General features: G+C 47.2%; 1 protein-coding gene across 1 annotated transcript in view; it reads right to left on the reverse strand.

The window, feature by feature from the left end:
* The window catches only part of upb1 (ureidopropionase, beta), a 286,897-nt gene that overhangs the window by 63,121 nt on the left and 201,479 nt on the right, over window positions 1-22,297 (reverse strand). The window contains exon 7 of the mRNA XM_072499643.1: window positions 12,270-12,351. Coding sequence (XP_072355744.1) covers window positions 12,270-12,351 — 82 coding nt within the window. The remainder of the gene's footprint in view (window positions 1-12,269; window positions 12,352-22,297) is intronic.

Raw genomic sequence — 22,297 nt, forward strand, 5'->3', positions numbered from 1 at the left:
CACAGATTCACAACCCTTTGGGAGAAGTAGTTTCTCCTCATCTTTGTTTTAAATTTGCTACCTTTTATCCTGAAACTATGACTTCTCGTTCTAGAATGCCCCACAAGAGGAAACATCCGCTCCACGTCTACTTTATCCACACCTTTTATCATCTTACATACCTGAATTTGATCTCCCCTCATTCTTCTAGAGAGTATGGACCTAAACTTCTCAATCTCTCTTCATATGGGCAGCACGGTAGCACAGTAGTTAGCACTGTTGCTTCACAGCTCCAGGGTTCCAGGTTCGATTCCCGGCTTGAGTTACTGTCTGTGTGGAGTTTGCACGTTCTCCCTGTGTCTGCGTGGGTTTCCTCCGGGTACTCCGGTTTCCTCCCATAAGTCCTGAAAGACGTGCTGTTAGGTAATTTGGACATTCTGAATTCTCCCTCTGTAACCCCGAACAGGCGCTGGAATGTGGCGACAAGGCGCTTTTCACAATAGCTTCATTGCAGTGTCAATAAAGATTATATAACAAACCAAGACTCCCCCACATGGTCCAACTTCATCTCAACCTACTTTGACCCCCAATGTGACTCAAGAAAAGTGGCCACTAGTCAGTTGTTGGATAAGTGGGAAATGTAGCGCTGAGCCCTCTGCAGCTGGAAAGGAGACACTGTGAACGCTACATTAGTGCCTTGTGAGAAAGGTAGCTCTCCAGAAAGTGAGAGTTAATTGTGACCATCCTCCTGATCACAGCAGGAACACACACTGCACTCGCCTAATTAGTGGTGCAGGGACAAAGCTTCAGCAGCAGCTTACCACTGAGATCCAATTATGGTGGGTGCCGGATCCTGTCTAGATGAAGATTTTTGATTTAATTCTGGCCTCTAAATAACAGCTTCCAGAAGATATTGTCTTGAGTCTCACAGCTTCATCAGCAACTATACGATGGACATCGGCATTCCGTTTGGCCGATGGTGTTCTTTTTATTATTTCAGGGGTGTGGGCATCGCTGGCTAGGCCAGCACTCTCTGCCCATACGTGTCTCGAGAAGGTGAACTTGTCTTTGCCACCTTGATGTTAGGGTCCAGTGATACATACCAAACATACTCATCATGAACTCTTGAATCGAAGAGCTCAGATGTGGAGCATTAGCTTGAAGGCATGTTAATCATAAAAGTAATACTTGCATTCATATAGCCGCTTTTCATGACCTCAGCATGTCCCAAAACACTTTACAGCCAATGAAGTACGTTTGAAGTGCAGTTGCTGTTGTAATGTAGGAAGTTTAATTCCCGTGCCAAGTATTGTACGCGAGGGCCCGGAAATATCTTGTTCCCATGCTTACTGCAGACAATGTCCCTCAGGGGAAGTTTCATTGTGGAAGAAATTCAGGACCTGGGTTGCAAGTGAAGCAGAACAGATAGGCTGGGTGACCAGTGTCACGAATTCCTTTCTCGGGATGAAGGCATTGAGGTCAAAAATTAGCCAAAAGCTTCCCACACTTTCCTAAAACCACAGTAAGAGAAGTAAAATAATCCTCATGGCTCTGGGGACTTGTGATTCCTCTTGGAAACAACTTTCTGATTGTGTTCAAGGGATCCTTAAACTGCCCCATGGAAATCACACTTTAGAAACAATTGCATTTATATAGCATTGTTCACGACCACAGGACGTCCCAAAGCACTTTGCACCTAACAAAGAACTTTTGAGGTGTAGTCACTGTTGTAATGTAGGAAACGTGGCAGCAAGTTTGCACATAGCAAGATCCCACAACAACAATATGATAATCGATTTTAGAGATGTTGAGGATAAATATTGGCTAGAACCTTGGGCAGAATTCCCTTGCTCTTCTTCAAAATAATATTGAATCATCAGTGTCTATCTGGGAGACTTGATGCATCACCTGAAAGGTGGCATCTCCAACATCGAAGCACTCCCTTAGTATTGCATGGGAATGTCACAAGAATACAAGAATTAGAAGCAGGAGTAGGCTTTGCTGATTGCTCGCAGGCGGTTCTTGTTGGGGTGGAGATTAGCTTCTCCACACTCAGCCTCGGTGCGGCAGGGGGACCTGCTGGAGTTTTTGACCCTGGAAAAGGTGAAATCTGCTCTAAGGGGCGGGCGGGGTGTGTGTGTGTGCGCGCAGGCGCGAGTGATGGATTCTACAATTGTTGGGGTTTGTTTGTCATGTACTTTCGAGATTGGTTACCGTTGACTGTGGAGGGATGGGGGTTGGTGGGGTGTTTCTTTGGTGTGTTGGGGGTTATTGTGAATTGTAAAACTGCAAAGATTTGCTGAATAAAAATACTTTAAAAAAAAGTCTTCCTCGTGTTGCCGCTTGTTCTTTTGCTAATCACCTGCAATTTGTAACCTCTCGTTATCACCCCTTCAGCCACTGGAAACAGTTTCTCTATATTTATTTAATTCAAATCCTTCATGATTTTGAACACCTCTATCAATATGCCTCTTGGCCTTCTCTTTTCTTTTTAAAATAAATGTAGAGTATTCAATTCACTTTTTCCAATTAAGGGGCAATTCAGTGTGGCCAATCCACCTACCCTTTTTTTTAGTTTTAAAGTACCCAATTCATTTTTTCTAATTAAGTGGCAATTTAGTGTGGCCAATCCACCTACCCTGCACATCTTTGGGTTGTGGGGGCAAAACCCACGCAAACACGGGGAGAATGTGCAAACTCCACATGGACAGTGACCCAGAGCCGGGATCGAACCTGAGACCTCGGCGCCGTGAGGCAGCAGTGCTATCCACTGCGCCAACGTGCTGCCCGTCTGCCGTTCTCTTTTCAACAATCCCAGCTTCTCCAGTCTTCCCATGTAACTGCAATGAACTCCCTTTTTGGAAATTGACTTCCCAAGCCTGCACTTGGGAAGATGCCTGGCGAGTTGGTGAGGGTAAAATAGATTTTGAAACAGTGAAAGACAATCTTAAAGATTCTCAAACTTTTTTAAATCAAATCTATTATGACTTCAGGAGAGCGCGCAGAAGTTACTTCAGAATTATTTCCTGCCCCAAAAATTCAGCTCCCAACTGGCAATCATACAAATTTGTCATTGTTACTGGATGGGTTTCTGCAGTTTTACAATCAGCACTGGAGGGGTTTCTGCAGTTTTACAATCAGCACTGGAGGGGTTTCTGCAGTTTTACAATCAGCACTGGAGGGGTTTCTGCAGTTTTACAATCAGCACTGGAGGGGTTTCTGCAGTTTTACAATCAGCACTGGAGGGGTTTCTGCAGTTTTACAATCAGCACTGGAGGGGTTTCTGCAGTTTTACAATCAGCACTGGAGGGGTTTCTGCAGTTTTACAATCAGCACTGGAGGGGTTTTTGCAGTTTTACAATCAGCACTGGAGGGGTTTCTGCAGTTTTACAATCAGCACTGGAGGGGTTTCTGCAGTTTTACAATCAGCACTGGAGGGGTTTCTGCAGTTTTACAATCAGCACTGGAGGGGTTTCTGCAGTTTTACAATCAGCACTGGAGGGGTTTCTGCAGTTTTACAATCAGCACTGGAGGGGTTTCTGCAGTGTTACAATCAGCACTGGAGGGGTTTCTGCAGTTTTACAATCAGCACTGGAGGGGTTTCTGCAGTTTTATAATCAGCACTGGAGGGGTTTCTGCAGTTTTACAATCAGCACTGGAGGGGTTTCTGCAGTTTTACAATCAGCACTGGAGGGGTTTCTGCAGTGTTACAATCAGCACTGGAGGGGTTTCTGCAGTTTTACAATCAGCACTGGAGGGGTTTCTGCAGTTTTATAATCAGCACTGGAGGGGTTTCTGCAGTTTTACAATCAGCACTGGAGGGGTTTCTGCAGTTTTACAATCAGCACTGGAGGGGTTTCTGCAGTTTGACAATCAGCACTGGAGGGGTTTCTGCAGTGTTACAATCAGCACTGGAGGGGTTTCTGCAGTTTTATAATCAGCACTGGAGGGGTTTCTGCAGTTTTACAATCAGCACTGGAGGGGTTTCTGCAGTTTGACAATCAGCACTGGAGGGGTTTCTGCAGTGTTACAATCAGCACTGGAAGGGTTTCTGCAGTTTTACAATCAGCACTGGAGGGGTTTCTGCAGTTTTACAATCAGCACTGGAGGGGTTTCTGCAGTTTTACAATCAGCACTGGAGGGGTTTCTGCAGTTTTACAATCAGCACTGGAGGGGTTTCTGCAGTTTATAATCAGCACTGGAGGGGTTTCTGCAGTTTTACAATCAGCACTGGAGGGGTTTCTGCAGTTTTACAATCAGCACTGGAGGGGTTTCTGCAGTTTGACAATCAGCACTGGAGGGGTTTCTGCAGTTTTACAATCAGCACTGGAGGGGTTTCTGCAGTTTTACAATCAGCACTGGAGGGGTTTCTGCAGTGTTACAATCAGCACTGGAGGGGTTTCTGCAGTTTTACAATCAGCACTGGAGGGGTTTCTGCAGTTTGACAATCAGCACTGGAGGGGTTTCTGCAGTTTTACAATCAGCACTGGAGGGGTTTCTGCAGTTTTACAATCAGCACTGGAGGGGTTTCTGCAGTTTTACAATCAGCACTGGAGGGGTTTCTGCAGTTTTACAATCAGCACTGGAGGGGTTTCTGCAGTTTTACAATCAGCACTGGAGGGGTTTCTGCAGTTTTACAATCAGCACTGGAGGGGTTTCTGCAGTGTTACAATCAGCACTGGAGGGGTTTTTGCAGTTTTACAATCAGCACTGGAGGGGTTTCTGCAGTTTTACAATCAGCACTGGAGGGGTTTCTGCAGTTTTACAATCAGCACTGGAGGGGTTTCTGCAGTTTTACAATCAGCACTGGAGGGGTTTCTGCAGTTTTATAATCAGCACTGGAGGGGTTTCTGCAGTTTTACAATCAGCACTGGAGGGGTTTGTGCAGTTTTACAATCAGCACTGGAGGGGTTTCTGCAGTTTTACAATCAGCACTGGAGGGGTTTCTGCAGTTTTACAATCAGCACTGGATGGGTTTCTGCAGTTTTACAATCAGCGCTGGAGGGGTTTCTGCAGTTTTACAATCAGCACTGGAGGAGTTTCTGCAGTTTTACAATCAGCACTGGAGGGGTTTCTGCAGTTTTACAATCAGCACTGGAGGGGTTTCTGCAGTTTTACAATCAGCACTGGAGGGGTTTCTGCAGTTTTACAATCAGCACTGGAGGGGTTTCTGCAGTTTTATAATCAGCACTGGAGGGGTTTCTGCAGTTTTACAATCAGCACTGGAGGGGTTTCTGCAGTTTTACAATCAGCACTGGAGGGGTTTCTGCAGTTTTATAATCAGCACTGGAGGGGTTTCTGCAGTTTTACAATCAGCACTGGAGGGGTTTCTGCAGTTTTACAATCAGCACTGGAGGGGTTTCTGCAGTTTTATAATCAGCACTGGAGGGGTTTGTGCAGTCTTACAATCAGCACTGGAGGGGTTTCTGCAGTTTTACAATCAGCACTGGAGGAGTTTCTGCAGTTTTATAATCAGCACTGGAGGGGTTTCTGCAGTTTTACAATCAGCACTGGAGGGGTTTCTGCAGTTTTATAATCAGCACTGGAGGGGTTTCTGCAGTTTTACAATCAGCACTGGAGGGGTTTCTGCAGTTTTACAATCAGCACTGGAGGAGTTTCTGCAGTTTTATAATCAGCACTGGAGGGGTTTCTGCAGTTTTACAATCAGCACTGGAGGGGTTTCTGCAGTTTTATAATCAGCACTGGAGGGGTTTCTGCAGTTTTACAATCAGCACTGGAGGGGTTTCTGCAGTTTAATAATCAGCACTGGAGGGGTTTCTGCAGTTTTACAATCAGCACTGGAGGGGTTTCTGCAGTTTTATAATCAGCACTGGAGGGGTTTCTGCAGTTTTACAATCAGCACTGGAGGGGTTTCTGCAGTTTTATAATCAGCACTGGAGGGGTTTCTGCAGTTTTACAATCAGCACTGGAGGGGTTTCTGCAGTTTTACAATCAGCACTGGAGGGGTTTCTGCAGTTTTATAATCAGCACTGGAGGGGTTTCTGCAGTTTTACAATCAGCACTGGAGGGGTTTCTGCAGTTTTACAATCAGCACTGGAGGGGTTTCTGCAGTTTTATAATCAGCACTGGAGGGGTTTCTGCAGTTTTATAATCAGCACTGGAGGGGTTTGTGCAGTCTTACAATCAGCACTGGAGGGGTTTCTGCAGTTTTACAATCAGCACTGGAGGAGTTTCTGCAGTTTTATAATCAGCACTGGAGGGGTTTCTGCAGTTTTACAATCAGCACTGGAGGGGTTTCTGCAGTTTTATAATCAGCACTGGAGGGGTTTCTGCAGTTTTACAATCAGCACTGGAGGGGTTTCTGCAGTTTTACAATCAGCACTGGAGGAGTTTCTGCAGTTTTATAATCAGCACTGGAGGGGTTTCTGCAGTTTTACAATCAGCACTGGAGGGGTTTCTGCAGTTTTATAATCAGCACTGGAGGGGTTTCTGCAGTTTTACAATCAGCACTGGAGGGGTTTCTGCAGTTTAATAATCAGCACTGGAGGGGTTTCTGCAGTTTTACAATCAGCACTGGAGGGGTTTCTGCAGTTTTATAATCAGCACTGGAGGGGTTTCTGCAGTTTTACAATCAGCACTGGAGGGGTTTCTGCAGTTTTATAATCAGCACTGGAGGGGTTTCTGCAGTTTTATAATCAGCACTGGAGTGGTTTCTGCAGTTTTACAATCAGCACTGGAGGGGTTTCTGCAGTTTTACAATCAGCACTGGAGGGGTTTCTGCAGTTTTATAATCAGCACTGGAGGGGTTTCTGCAGTTTTACAATCAGCACTGGAGGGGTTTCTGCAGTTTTACAATCAGCACTGGAGGGGTTTCTGCAGTTTTACAATCAGCACTGGTGGGGTTTCTGCAGTTTTATAATCAGCACTGGAGGGGTTTGTGCAGTTTTACAATCAACACTGGAGGGGTTTCTGCAGTTTTACAATCAGCAATGGAGGGGTTTCTGCAGTTTTATAATCAGCACTGGAGGGGTTTCTGCAGTTTTACAATCAGCACTGGAGGAGTTTCTGCAGTTTTATAATCAGCACTGGAGGGGTTTCTGCAGTTTTATAATCAGCACTGGAGGGGTTTCTGCAGTTTTATAATCAGCACTGGAGGAGTTTCTGCAGTTTTATAATCAGCACTGGAGGGGTTTCTGCAGTTTTATAATCAGCACTGGAGGGGTTTCTGCAGTTTTACAATCAGCACTGGAGGAGTTTCTGCAGTTTTATAATCAGCACTGGAGGGGTTTCTGCAGTTTTATAATCAGCACTGGAGGGGTTTCTGCAGTTTTACAATCAGCACTGGAGGAGTTTCTGCAGTTTTATAATCAGCACTGGAGGGGTTTCTGCAGTTTTATAATCAGCACTGGAGGGGTTTCTGCAGTTTTACAATCAGCACTGGAGGAGTTTCTGCAGTTTTATAATCAGCACTGGAGGGGTTTCTGCAGTTTTACAATCAGCACTGGAGGGGTTTCTGCAGTTTTACAATCAGCACTGGAGGGGTTTCTGCAGTTTTATAATCAGCACTGGAGGGGTTTCTGCAGTTTTACAATCAGCACTGGAGGGGTTTCTGCAGTTTTATAATCAGCACTGGAGGGGTTTCTGCAGTTTTACAATCAGCACTGGAGGGGTTTCTGCAGTTTTACAATCAGCACTGGAGGAGTTTCTGCAGTTTTACAATCAGCACTGGAGGAGTTTCTGCAGTTTTACAATCAGCACTGGAGGGGTTTCTGCAGTTTTACAATCAGCATTGGAGGGGTTTCTGCAGTTTTACAATCAGCACTGGAGGGGTTTCTGCAGTTTTACAATCAGCACTGGAGGGGTTTCTCCAGTTTTATCTTAAATATTTCAAGTATTCAGTTTTTAGCCATATTTACAATCATTTGAAAATTTTCAACAGTCGAAGAGGCCATTCATCTCAGAGACAGAAGTGGGGTGTCTCTGACGGCCTGGTTAATTTACACGATCTAAATCTAGACAATCTGCCTCTCTATTTAATAACAGAAGCACACTGGTTTCGATTTATCTGGAAATAAATCCCAATTGTAGCTTCTTCAAAAGTGACTTCATTACTTCCCACTTTTATTCTTGGTCTCAGAGTTTATTAGAATTGGCTCTCTCTGAGGCACTAACTGACAAGAGCTGAAGCGCCAAGTTTATTTGCAAATGATGCCAATCCAGGTAATAACTACAGCAAACACACGAAGCATGAAGAAGTTTATTGTTCAGGACCCCTGTGAGCCAGTTGAAATGTGTATTTGATTAATCAGATGATGTTTCAATAAGATGGATTTTTAAGAAGCTTTTGGAATTGATCCAAAACAGTATTTAACTGCTCCTGTTTAAATTTGTGCATGATCTTGCCTCTCACTAACTCCTTCACCTCCTCCAGCCCGACGCTTTGTTTCACGGAACTCTGTGCCCCACTCAATCTGGCCCTTTGTGCACCTAGGACTCTCTTCACCCCATCCATTGGCAGCTGTGGATTTATCCACCGGAGGCCCCAATACTGCCTGGAATTCCTTCATAAAACCACTCTGCTTTCCTTTAAAACTTTCCTTGAAGCCTTGAAAAAGGAAGGATGTTTTGGCCCTGGAGGGGGGTGCAACGTAGGTTTACAAAAATTATACCTGGTTTACAGGGCTTGAGTTACGAAAAGAGAATACTCAAAATAGATCTGTTTTCGCTAGAACTTAGAAGGTTAAGGGGGGTGATCTGATTGAAGTATTCAAAATGTTAACAGGGAAAGACAGGGCAGATAAAGATAAAGTATTTCCACTGGTTGGAGATGCTAAAACTAGGGAGCATTGTTTTCAAAATTAGGGCCAAACTGTTCAGGAGAAATGTTAGGAAGAACTTCTTCCCGCAAAGGGTGGTCGAAGGTTGGAACTCTTACTCTGAAACAGCATTTGAAGCTAGAACAGCTGTTAATTTTAAATCTGAGATAGATTATTGTTGTGCAAAAATATATATATATTTTTAAAATCTTTTTATTGGCATTTCCAACATTATGTACATTGCCGTTTGATATCCTTTATTATACAATACAAAAACAGCTTTTTCTTGCGTTTTTCTATTTACAAACTGTTGCCGTCTGATTTGGCATACCATCCCTGTTGGCCTCGAACAGGTTTTGAAACAGGCCGACAAATTGCCCCCATGCAATAAGGAAGCCTTCATCCGACCCTCGGATGGCGTATTTGATCTTCTCCAGGTGGAGAAATTCCAGTAGGTCAGCGAGCCAGTCTGCAGCCGTGGGTGGTGCTGCTGATCGCCAGCTGAGCAGGATTCTCCGGCGCGCGATTAGGGAAGTGAAAGCTAGGGCATCGGCCCTCTTCCCCATGTGGAGCTCTGGCTGCTCTGATACTCCGAAGTTGCCACATTTGGACATGGATTCACCCTCACCCCACAACCTTGGACATTGCCTCGGAGAAAGCTGTCCACAACCCAGCAAGTTTGGGTCAAGCCCACAGCATGTGGGTTTGGTTGGCCGGGCCCGTCTGGCACCGTTCACATTTGTCCTCCACCTCCGGGAAGAACCTGTTCATTTGGGTTCTGGCCAGGTGTGCTCTGTGCCCCACCTGGAGCTGCATGAGGCTGAACCTTGCGCAGGAGGAGTTGGCCCTGCTCAGTGCTTCGTTCCAGTGTCCCCACCCCACTTCTGTCCCCAGTTTATCCTCCCATTTCCGTCTAGTCTTGTCCAGTGGTGTTCGGGCTCTGTCCAGTAGCTGTCCATATATTTTCCCACAGAGTCCCCCTTCCCTACTGTCTGTGTTCATCAGGTCCTCCAATTAGGTTGTTTTTCAGGGCCCAGGGGTATCCTACTGTCTCTTTGTGGAGGAAGTGTTTTATTTGTAGGTGCCTCATCTCCTGTCTTGTTGGTAGTTCCCACTCCTCCGTCAGTTCAGTCAGTGTCGCTAGTCTGTTTCCTATGTAGAAGTCCCTAATTGTCAGCGTTCCCCCGTTCTGTCTCCACTCAAAGGTTGCATCTAGCATGGCTGGCGGGAATTTGTGGTTACCACAGATGGGGGCCATGGGGGACATCTTGATCAGCCCAAAGTGCTGTCTTAGTTGGCCCCACATTTTCACTGTGGCTGCCACAACTGGGCTAGATGTGTATTTTGTCGAGGGGGCTGGGGGTGCTGCCGTGGCTATGGCCTGGAGGGTCATTCCCTTGCAGGAGGCCTCCTCCATCTGCACCCACTCCGAGTTGGGTTCATTCACTCATTCCCTCACTCTTTCCAATGTTGCTGGCTGCCAGTGGTAATATTGTAGGTTTGGCAGTGCCAGGCCGCCCTTAATTTTCCTCCTTTGCAGTGTTGGTTTGGGGACTCTTGGATTCTTACTGCACCCCCCCCCCCCCCCACACACACACACACAAATGCCATAATTAAGCTGTCTACATTTTGGAAGAAGGCCTTGGGGGTGAAGATCGGTATGGATCTGAACAGGAAGAGGAACCTCGGCAGCACGTTCATTTTGATCGTCTACACTCTCCCCGCCAGGGAGTGTGGGGGTGCGCCCCACCTCTGTAGGTCCTTTTTGACTTCCTCCACCAGGCTGGTCAGGCTCCACTTGTGGATCTGTGTCCAGTCTCTGGCTATTCAGATCCCAGGTATCGGAGTCCGTTTTGGGCTATTTTGAATGGGAGCCCATCCAGATCAGTCCCTCCCCCATTTGGGTTCACTGGGAATGCCTCACTTTTGCCCAGGTTAGGTTTGTAACCTGAGAAGGTTCCGAACTCTTTCAGGATCTGCATGATTGCTTTCAGTCCTTCCTGTAGCTTTGAGACGTACAGGAGCATGTCATCTGCATAGAGTGAAACTCTGTGCTTTCGATATCCTCTTTGGATGTCATTCCAGTTTGTTGCATCCCGCAGGGCTATTGCCAAGGGTTCGATTGATAGTGCAAACAGGAGCAGGGACAACGGGCATCCCTGCCGTGTGCCTCTTTGCAGCTGGAAGTATTCAGAGTTGATGGTATTATTGAGCAAAAATATTAAAGGATATAAACCAAAGGTAGGTATATGGAGTTAGGTCACAGATCAGCCATGATCTCATTGAATGGCGGGACAGATTCGAGGAGTTCCTGTTCCTATATTCCTAAGATAAAAGCAAATTACTGCGGATGCTGGAATCTGAAACCAAAAGAGAAAATGCTGGAAAAACTCAGCAGGTCTGGCAGCATCTGTGGGGAGAGAAAAGAGCCAACGTTTCGATGACCAGATGACCCTTTGTCAAAGCTAAAAGGCAGAGAAAATGGGAGATATTTATACTGTGGGGTGAGGGAATGAGTGATGAGTCATAGCCACAGAAACCAAGGGAATAAAGTGCTAATAGCCACAGAAACCAAGGGCAAAGGGTGCTAATGGCAGTCCCCAGAGAGAATAAAAGGTGTGAAAGGCCACACAGAAGAGAAACTAAAATCAGAGGGTAAACTGTGACAGATGTAGAAGAAAGGAGAAGCAAAGGGGGGAAAGATAGGGGGAGAAATAAAAGGTTAAACGACTGTTAAAATGAAATGGAATGAAAACAAAGGGGTCGAGGTAGGGTAGAGCTAATCATCTGAAGTTGATGTTGAGACCAGAAGGCTGTTATGTGCCTAACCAGAAGTTGAGATGCTATTCGTAAGATTTTGGTCATCACTCCTAATATCTTCTTGGGCTTGGCTTCTATTTTTGATTTAATAAGTTCTTGTGTCATTTAAAAAATATATATTTTAGGTGACATTTTAATGCAAGTTGTTTATCGGGCTCAAGTTGTTCAGCTATGTCAGGGATCTTTAATCATCATTTCCTCAAAGCACCACATGTAAATGGGGATTCAGAAAGATTAAATAAGATGATTAGCAACCAAGGGCAGAATGAAAAATGTCATCCTCATTCAAAATAATCCTCAAGATTCAGCCCAACACCCATTACTTTTTTAAAATTACTTTATCAGAGTTACAAAGCCAGAGCTCAGAGTGTGGACAGGGGCAAAACCCTAATCCTGCTCCTTGTCTGCTCCAAAAACCAATTCAAATTGAATCCAATTCCTGGTCCCCACAAGAGAGACATACCAGATCCAAGCATTACACCTGACCTCACGCGCATCGCCAAAAGGCCAAGAAGCGATCAGCACCCACTATCCACACGCCGTTCAATTTATGCATCCCAACAAGTCCTTTGGGAAATTTGTTTGTGACACTGCACCAGTAAACCTCTAACAAAATCCGACTGGTAATGTGTACCAAAGCTCCATCCACTTACCGATCGACAGTCAAAGGTTAAGTTAGAAGCTGCTACTCACCGTCCCTACTCGGTTGATGGCACAGGTGAAACAGTGGTTGGCAATGGCTGCATTCCTGGCTTCAATAGGCCACATGGGTTCACTAAAACAGATACAATAACAAACTTAAAGAAGCACGTCCTTCCTGGGGATGGGTTGCACTGTCAGGAAATTGGGGGAACTGCCTGTTAATTGTGCCCCATTATATTTATCACTTACAACAACCTCCAAAAGAAACCTCTGGACATAATGCAACTGGGATGTAAATCACAGATCAAGCGGAAAGCAAAAGCTCCCCTTAATGCTTAACAATATATTTGTGAAGAAAATGAAGTATATTTCTCTAAGATTTAGCACAGTATTACCGTGTTAATTTTGTCATGGTACACAGGGAGCTAAAAAGCAGATTCACTCACACGGGAAAGCTGCAGCCCATTTCAATACATTAATTGGCTGATCTTATGAAAATAAATGTATAGGAGAGTGGATGCATACTTTGAGAGCTATTTATTTATCAATACAAGTCAAGGGGCAGCATGGTGGTGCACTGGTTAGCACTGCTGCCTCACGGCGCTGAGGACCCGAGTTCGATCCCGGCTCTGGGTCACTGTCCATGTGGAGTTGGCACACTCTCCCCAAGTCTGTGTGGGTCTTACCCGCACAACCCAAAAAGAGGTGCAGGGTATGTGGATTGGCCACACTAAGTTGCCCCTAATTGGAAAAAAAAGAATTGGGTGCTCTTAAATTTTTTTAAAAAATGCAAGTTGTCCCCAACTAAGTCCTGGGCCTGAGATTATTGGCCTCTGACAAACATGGCCATCGTCCTCCCAATCAGTTATCACTCCAGTCACTGGAGAGTTTTCCATTTGAACCCCATTGATCTCAGTTTTTTCAGAGCTCTTTGATGACAAGTCAAATTTTCCTTGAGGTGAAGGGCAGTCACTCCCACCTTCATCTTGGCCAGTCAGCTCCATACGTTCTATGTTCTATAGTGTAGGTTAGATGGCTTTTGTTTCGGTGCAACATCGTGGGCCGAAGGGCCTGTACTGCGCTGTATCGTTCTATGTTCTATGTCTGGTGAGAGGCTCTGGAAAGTTTTGGGGCAAAGCGATTCTGGCCAAACTGAAATGGAGTAGGTCATGAGTGAGAAGGTGTCACTTGATAACAATATTGATAATTCCTTGCATCACTTCACTGAGTATTGGGAAAGGCTGATAGGACAATAATGTCCAAAGATGTGCAGATTAGGTGGATTGGTCATGCTAATGTTGCCCCTTAGTGTCCGAAGTTGTGCAGGTTAGGTGGAGTTACAGGGATAGGGCAGGGGAATGAGCCTAGGTAGGGTGCTCTTTCAGCGGGTTTCTGCAGAATGGGCCGAATGGCCTTCTTCTGCACTGTAGGGATTCTATTCTATGATTTTATGACACACCCAGGCAATCGTCCAAATTATTAGCTAGCTGCCAACATCATAACTGCATTGTAACCAACAGTCCCTCTTATTCTACTGAGGTACATTGGGCGATGTATGGCCCCATTAAGTTCTTTTTTTGTGCGGTAATTTGAAGTGCCTGGATTGTACGTGGTCTGCGTCAGGGGTTTCCGGTTGCTGTGCAGCCACACAGTTCAGATGGAACACTGACTGTAACCCAAGGTACAGTTAAAATCTTCTCCAGGTTTTTCTCAACAACAGTGTCATGCAAATGGTTTGTTTATGGGAAGCAGCTACAACCTAATCTAACAACATTACTGAACACCAGGATAGTAAATCCTGCTGTTGAATTGTGCCTTTCCTGACCTTTTTCAATCAGTGCTTATAGAATCCTCCTTCAATCAGAGAGTCAGAATGACAAAAAGAGAAAATATCAGTGAACAAAAAGCCAATATAATATAAAGGTTATGGGGTTTACTTAAACACAATACAGTTCTTTAGTGACTGACCCACGCAACTGTAATGCATTTTGCTCAGATTAATAGAAAGCTACTTGCCTAATCAAAATGTATCACTACTGAATGGAACCTCACTTTCTCTAGCCTCTTCTCTTAACAAAGCCCTCTCATTTATTGCAGGATATTAGTAAATTTTGTCTGCGTCTCTCCCTTTATTTTGGCAGCTTTCCAAAAGCAAGGCTCCCAAAGCAGAATCTAATATTCTAAACTAAGCAATGTCCTCTCTGTTCTCAGCCTCCTACACTGTACCAATGAAGTCCAATACAAGTTCAAGGAACTGTAGACTTTCTTTTAATTACAGTAAGAAGTCTTACAACACCAGGTTAAAGTCCAACAGGTTTGTTTCAAACACTAGCTTTCGGAGCGCAGCTCCTTCCTCCAGTGAATGAAGAGGTATGTTCCAGAAACATATATATAGACAAAGTCAAAGATGCAAGACAATGCTTTGAATGCAAGTATTTGCAGGTAATTAAGGCTTTACAGATCCAGAGATAGGAGTAACCCCAGGTTAAAGAGGTGTGAATTGTCTCAAGCCAGGACAGTTGGTAGGATTTCGCAAGCCCAGGCCAGATGGTGGGGGTTGAATGTAATGCAACATGAATCCCAGGTCCCGGTTGAGGCTGTAGTCATGTGTGCGGAGCTTGGCTGTAGGTTTCTGCTCGGCGGTTTTGCATTGTCACGCGTCCTGAAGGCTGCCTTGGAGAATGCTTACCCGGAGATCAGAGGCTGAATGTCCTTGACTGCTGAAGTGTTCCCCGACTGGAAGGGAACATTCCTGCCTGGTGATTGTCGCGCGATGTCCGTTCATTCGTTGTCGCAGCGTCTGCATGGTCTTGCCAATGTACCACGCTTCGGGATATCCTTTCCTGCAGCGTATGAGGTAGACAACGTTGGCCGAGTCGCACAAGTATGTACCGCGTACCTGGTGGGTAGTGTTCTCATGTGTAATGGTGGTATCCATGTCGATGATCTGGCACGTCTTGCAGAGATTGCCATGGCAGGGTTGTGTGGTGTCGTGGTTGTTGTTCTGAAGGCTGGGTAGTTTGCCGCAAACAATGGTTTGTTTGAGGTTGCGCGGTTGTTTGAAGGCAAGTAGTGGGGGTGTGGGGATGACCTTGGCAAGATGTTCATGTTAATCGGTGACGTGTTGAGGGCTGTGAAGAAGCTGTCGTAGTTTCTCCGCTCCGGGGGAGTACTGGGCGACAAAGGGTACTCTGTCGGTTGTGTCCCGTGTTTGTCTTCTGAGGAGGTTGGTGCGGTTTTTTGCTGTAGCGCATTGGAACTGTCGATCGATGAGTTGAGCGCCATATCCTGTTCGTACAAGGGCATCTTTCAGCGTCTGTAGATGTCGTCTGAGCAGATCCTGTGTATATGGAGGGCTTGTCCATAGGGGATAGCTTCCTAATGTGTTTAGGGAGGAGGCTGGAGAAGTGGAGCATCGTGAGGTTAGTTGTGGGCTTGCGGGGTAAAGCGAAGTGCTGAAGTGGCCGTCCTTGATGGAGATGAGTGTGTCCAAGAATGCAACTGATTTTGGAGAGTAGTCCATGGTGAGTCTGATGGTGGGATGGAACTTATTGATGTCATTGTGGCGTCGTTTCAGTGATTTTTCACCATGGGTCCAAAGGAAAAAAATGTCATCGATGTATCTGGTGTATAATGTCGGTTGAAGGTCCTGTGCGGTGAGGGGTCTTGTTCAAACTTGTGCATGAAGGTGTTGGCGTATTAAGGTGCAAATTTGGTCCCCATGGCTGTTCCGTGTGTCTGGATGAAGAACTTGTTGTCAAGTTGAAGATGTTGTGATCCAGAATGAAGCGGATGAGTTGCAGAATTGCATCTGGAGATTGGCACTTGTCGGTGTTGAGTACTGAGGCTGTTGCAGCAATGCCGTTGTAATGGGGGATGCTGGTGTAGAGTGCCGAGACGCCCATTGTGACCAGGAATGTTCTGGTTCAACTGGTCCATGGGTGCTGCGTTTCTGTAGGAAGTCTGGAGCGGAGAAATTATAACATCTTCTTCGCAGCCTTCAACACGTCATCGATGAAGATGAACATCTTGCCAAGGTCATCCCCACACCCCCACTACTTGCCTTCAAACAACTACACAACCTCAAACAAACCATTGTTTGCAACAAACTACCCAGCGTTCAGAACAGCGACCACAACACCACACAACCCTGCCATGGCAATCTTTGCAAGACGTGCCAGATCATCGACATGGGTACCACCATTACACATGAGAACACCACCCACCAGGTACGCGGTACATACTCGTCCGACTCGGCCAACGTTGTCTACCTCATACGCTGCAGGAAAGGATGTCCCGAAGAATGGTACATTGGCGAGACCATGCAGACGCTGCGACAATGGATGAACGGACATCGTGCGACAATCGCCAGGCAGGAATATTCCCTTCCAGTCGGGGAACACTTCAGCAGTCAAGGGCATTCAGCCTCTGATCTCCGGGTAAGCGTTCTCCAAGGCGGCCTTCAGGACGCGCGACAACGCAAAATCGCCGAGCAGAAACTTATAGCCAAGTTCCGCACACATGAGTACAGCCTCAACCGGGATCTTGGATTCATGTCACATTACATTCATCCCCCACCATCTGGCCTGGGCTTGCTAAATCCTACCAACTGTCCTGGCTTGAGACAATTCACACCTCTTTAACCTGGGATTACCCCTCTCTCTGGATCTGTAAAGACATAATTACCTGCAAATACTCACATTCAAAGCATTGTCTTGCATCTTTGACTTTGTCTGTATATATGTTTCTGAAACATACCTCTTCATTCACCTGAGGAAGGAGCAGTGCTCCGAAAGCTAGTGATTTGAAAAAACCTGTTGAACTTTAACCCGGTGATGTAAGACTTCTTACTGTGCTCACCCCAGTCCAACGCCAGCATCTCCACATCATCCTCTTTTAATTAGGCACTTTTGCAACCTTCCAGACTCAACACTGAGTTCAGCAATTTCAAATCCAAGCCTTCATCCCTTTTTCTTCAGGCAGCATTTAGTGCCAATTCTCCTTTACCCATTTATACCTCTGAACCCATCTTTAACTCTTTACTGGTCCCATTTCCATCTCTTCTTACCTGTACCATCGTCTCTTTTCCTATTTAATATTGTTACAATCCCAGCTGATGTTTCTACTGGACAATTCAGATTCCAGATGAGAACCTGGCTCGATCCGAATTTTCATTTTGAAACCGTGGTGGCAGGTTACTGAGCAAATTCACAGGAACCTGATGAACATTGTTTGATAAATATTTTTATTGAATATTTTTAAATTTATATACAAATACATAAACAAGAACAACCTCCAAAACCCTATCCCCCCCAACAGCTGACCATGACCAGCTCCTTAAAATAAATAATAAACGGTTGCCATCTTAGAAAGAGGCTCCCAAACGACCCCCTCTGTGTGTATTTAACTCCGAATACAAAAATTTCAGGAGGTCCCCTAGCTTCACGCAGGCACTGAGTGGATAAGCTGGCCTCCACTACAGCAGAACCCCCCTGCGTGAAATCAGAGAGGCGAAGGCTAAAACATCTGCCCCTGCTCCCGCCTGCGACTCCGGCAGGTCTGACATCCCAAATATGCCGCCTGGGGGACCTGGCTCCAGCTCCCTGCCTAAGGTTGCCGACGTGGTGCTGAAGAAAGAGCCCCAAACATTTGCTAGCTTAGGACATGGTCAGAACATACGTACATGATTCGTTGGACCCCTCCCACACCACTCACACTTACCATCTACCCCCTCAAACACTCGACTCATCCTGGCCGGCATTGCACAGACCCAGAGGGAGGTGGTCCACTCCCTCAGTTCCATGGTCGCAAGTATGCAGACCCTGGTTGAGACCAAAGAGGGCCGCTTGGCCAGGCAGTGCCAGGTAGTGGAGAGCCTCAGGGGATAGCTCTGCCCGCACCCCCGTCCCATGGAGTAGGCCAGAGGCCATCGGGCACCCTGAGGGAGGAGGAGGCAATGAAGGTGTGGTCGGTGACTCCAGCAGGGAGGTGCTGGAACACCGCAACTCTTCAGACTTCATCCCCCCTCCCACTCTCTCCACCTCCTGGTGCATCTGGTGGGCAGCAGGCAGAACAGGGTGGCACCATGTCACCTGGGACACCCGAGCAGCAGGCATTAGGCCCGGTCCCCAATTCATTACACACTTGGTCACCTCCTCACAAAATTTAAAGAATGTGAATCACCACCACCTTTTGAAGGGCAATTGAGGCTGAGCAATAAATGCTGGGTTTGTGTGCATGAATGAAAAAATTGGGAAGACAACAATGTCATCAATCGTCACCACAAACATCCTTTCCAAAAATACCAACTCGTTCCCTCTTCTCAGCAATCATCTGAAGCTGAACCAGCCTGTTCACGTCACTGCTAAAGGCACAAAATGGAGAATCTGACCACACCTTCACGCCATTCCGACTGCATCATCACCATTCTGACCACACATTCACGCCATTCCGACCGCATCATCACTATTCTGACCACACCTTCACGCCATTCCGACCGCATCATCACCATTCTGACCACAGCTTCACGCCATTCCGACCGCATCATCACCATTCTGACCACAGCTTCACGCCATTCCGACCGCATCATCACCATTCTGACCGCACCTTCACGCCATTCCGACTGCATCATCACCATTCTGACCACACATTCACGCCATTCCGACCGCATCATCACTATTCTGACCACACCTTCACGCCATTCCGACCGCATCATCACCATTCTGACCACGCCTTCACGCCATTCCGACCGCATCATCACCATTCTGACCACGCCTTCACACCATTCCGACTGCATCATCACCATTCTGACCACAGCTTCACGCCATTCCGACCGCATCATCACCATTCAGACCGCACCTTCACGCCATTCTGATTGCATCATCGCCATTCTGACCACACCTTCACGCCATTCCGACTGCATCATCACCATTCTGACCACACCTTCACGCCATTCCGACTGCATCATCACCATTCTGACCACAGCTTCACGCCATTCCGACCGCATCATCACCATTCAGACCGCACCTTCACGCCATTCTGATTGCATCATCGCCATTCTGACCACACCTTCACGCCATTCCGACTGCATCATCACCATTCTGACCACACTTTCACGCCATTCTGATTGCATCATCGCCATTCTGACCACACCTTCACGCCATTCCGACTGCATCATCACCATTCTGACCACACCTTCACACCATTCCGACCGCATCATCACCATTCTGACCACTGCTTCACGCCATTCCGACCGCATCATCACCATTCTGACCACGCCTTCACACCATTCCGACCGCATCATCACCATTCTGACCACTGCTTCACGCCATTCCGACTGCATCATCACCATTCCGACCACGCCTTCACGCCATTCCGACCGCATCATCACCATTCTGACCACGCCTTCACGCCATTCCGACCGCATCATCGCCATTCTGACCACACCTTCACACCATTCCGACTGCATCATCATCATTCTGACCGCACCTTCACACCATTCCGACTGCATCATCACCATTCTGACCACACCTTCACACCATTCCGACCGCATCATCACCATTCTGACCACTCCTTCACGCCATTCCGATCACATCGCCATTCTGACCACACCTTCACGCCATTCCGACCGCATCATCAACATTCAGACCACACCTTCACGCCATTCCGACTGCATCATCACCATTCTGACCACGCCTTCACGCCATTCCGACCGCATCATCACCATTCAGACCACACCTTCACGCCATTCCGACTGCATCATCACCATTCTGACCACGCCTTCACGCCAGTCCGACCGCATCATCACCATTCTGACCACATCTTCACGCCATTCCGACTGCATCATCACCATTCTGACCGCACCTTCACGCCATTCCGACCGCATCATCACCATTCTGACCGCACCTTCACGCCATTCTGATTGCATCATCACCATTCTGACCACACCTTCACGCCATTCCGACCGCATCATCACCATTCAGACCACGCCTTCACGCCATTCTGACCGCATCATCACCATTCAGACCACTCCTTCACGCCATTCCGACTGCATCATCACCATTCTGACCATGCCTTCACGCCATTCCGACCGCATCATCACCATTCTGACCACATCTTCACGCCATTCCGACTGCATCATCACCATTCTGACCACGCCTTCACGCCATTCTGATCGCATCATCACCATTCTGACCACACCTTCACGCCATTCCGACCGCATCATCACCATTCTGACCGCACCTTCACGCCATTCTGATTGCATCATCACCATTCTGACCACACCTTCACGCCATTCCGACCGCATCATCACCATTCAGACCACGCCTTCACGCCATTCTGACCGCATCATCACCATTCTTTCCACATCTTCACGCCATTCCGACTGCATCATCACCATTCTGACCACACCTTCACGCCATTCCGACTGCATCATCATCATTCTGACCACACCTTCACGCCATTCTGATTGCATCATCATCATTCTGACCACACCTTCACGCCATTCCGACTGCATCATCATCATTCTGACCACACCTTCACGCCATTCTGATTGCATCATCACCATTCTGACCATGCCTTCACGCCATTCCAATCACATCATCGCCATTCTGACCGCACCTTCATGCCATTCCGACTGCATCATCACCATTCTGACCACACCTTCACGCCATTCCGACTGCATTATCACCATTCTGACCACACCTTCACGCCATTCTGATTGCATCATCACCATTCTGACCACGCCTTCACGCCATTCCGACTGCATCATCGTCATTCTGACCACACCTTCACGCCATTCCGACTGCATCATCATCATTCTGACCACACCTTCATGCCATTCCGATCGCATCATCACCATTCTGACCACGCCTTCATGCCATTCCGATCACATCATCACCATTCTGACCGCACCTTCACGCCATTCCGACCGCATCATCACCATTCTGACCGCACCTTCACGCCATTCCGACTGCATCATCACCATTCTGACCACACCTTCACGCCATTCCGATTGCATCATCACCATTCTGACCACACCTTCATGCCATTCCGACCGCATCATCACCATTCTGACCACACCTTCACGCCATTCCGACCGCATCATCACCATTCTGACCACACCTTCACGCCATTCCGACCGCATCATCACCATTCTGACCACACCTTCACGCCATTCCCACCGCATCATCACCATTCTGACCACACCTTCACGCCATTCCGACCGCATCATCTCCATTCTGACCACACCTTCACGCCATTCCGACCGCATCATCACCATTCTGACCACGCCTTCACGCCATTCCGACCGCATCATCACCATTCTGACCACACCTTCACGCCATTCCGACCGCATCATCACCATTCTGACCACACCTTCACGCCATTCCGACCGCATCATCACCATTCTGACCACACCTTCACGCCATTCCGACCGCATCATCTCCATTCTGACCACACCTTCACGCCATTCCGACCGCATCATCGCCATTCTGACCACGCCTTCATGCCATTCCGACCGCATCATCGCCATTCTGACCACGCCTTCACGCCATTCCGACCGCATCATCACCATTCCGACCGCATCATTATCATTCTGACCGCATCATCTCCATTCTGACCACGCCTTCACGCCATTCTGATTGCATCATCGCCATTCTGACCACGCCTTCATGCCATTCCGACCGCATCATCGCCATTCTGACCACGCCTTCACGCCATTCCGACCGCATCATCACCATTCCGACCGCATCATCATCATTCTGACCGCATCATCTCCATTCTGACCACGCCTTCACGCCATTCTGATTGCATCATCACCATTCTGACCACGCCTTCACGCCATTCTGATTGCATCATCACCATTCTGACCACGCCTTCACGCCATTCTGATTGCATCATCATCATTCTGACCACGCCTTCACGCCATTCCGACTGCATCATCACCATTCTGACCACGCCTTCACGCCATTCTGATTGCATCATCACCATTCTGACCACGCCTTCACGCCATTCTGACCGCACCATCATCATTCTGACCACGCCTTCATGCCATTCCGACCGCATCATCACCATTCTGG

The sequence above is a fragment of the Scyliorhinus torazame genome, chromosome 1 (genome assembly GCF_047496885.1).
Source record: "Scyliorhinus torazame isolate Kashiwa2021f chromosome 1, sScyTor2.1, whole genome shotgun sequence".
NCBI classification, from domain to species: Eukaryota; Metazoa; Chordata; class Chondrichthyes; order Carcharhiniformes; family Scyliorhinidae; genus Scyliorhinus; species Scyliorhinus torazame.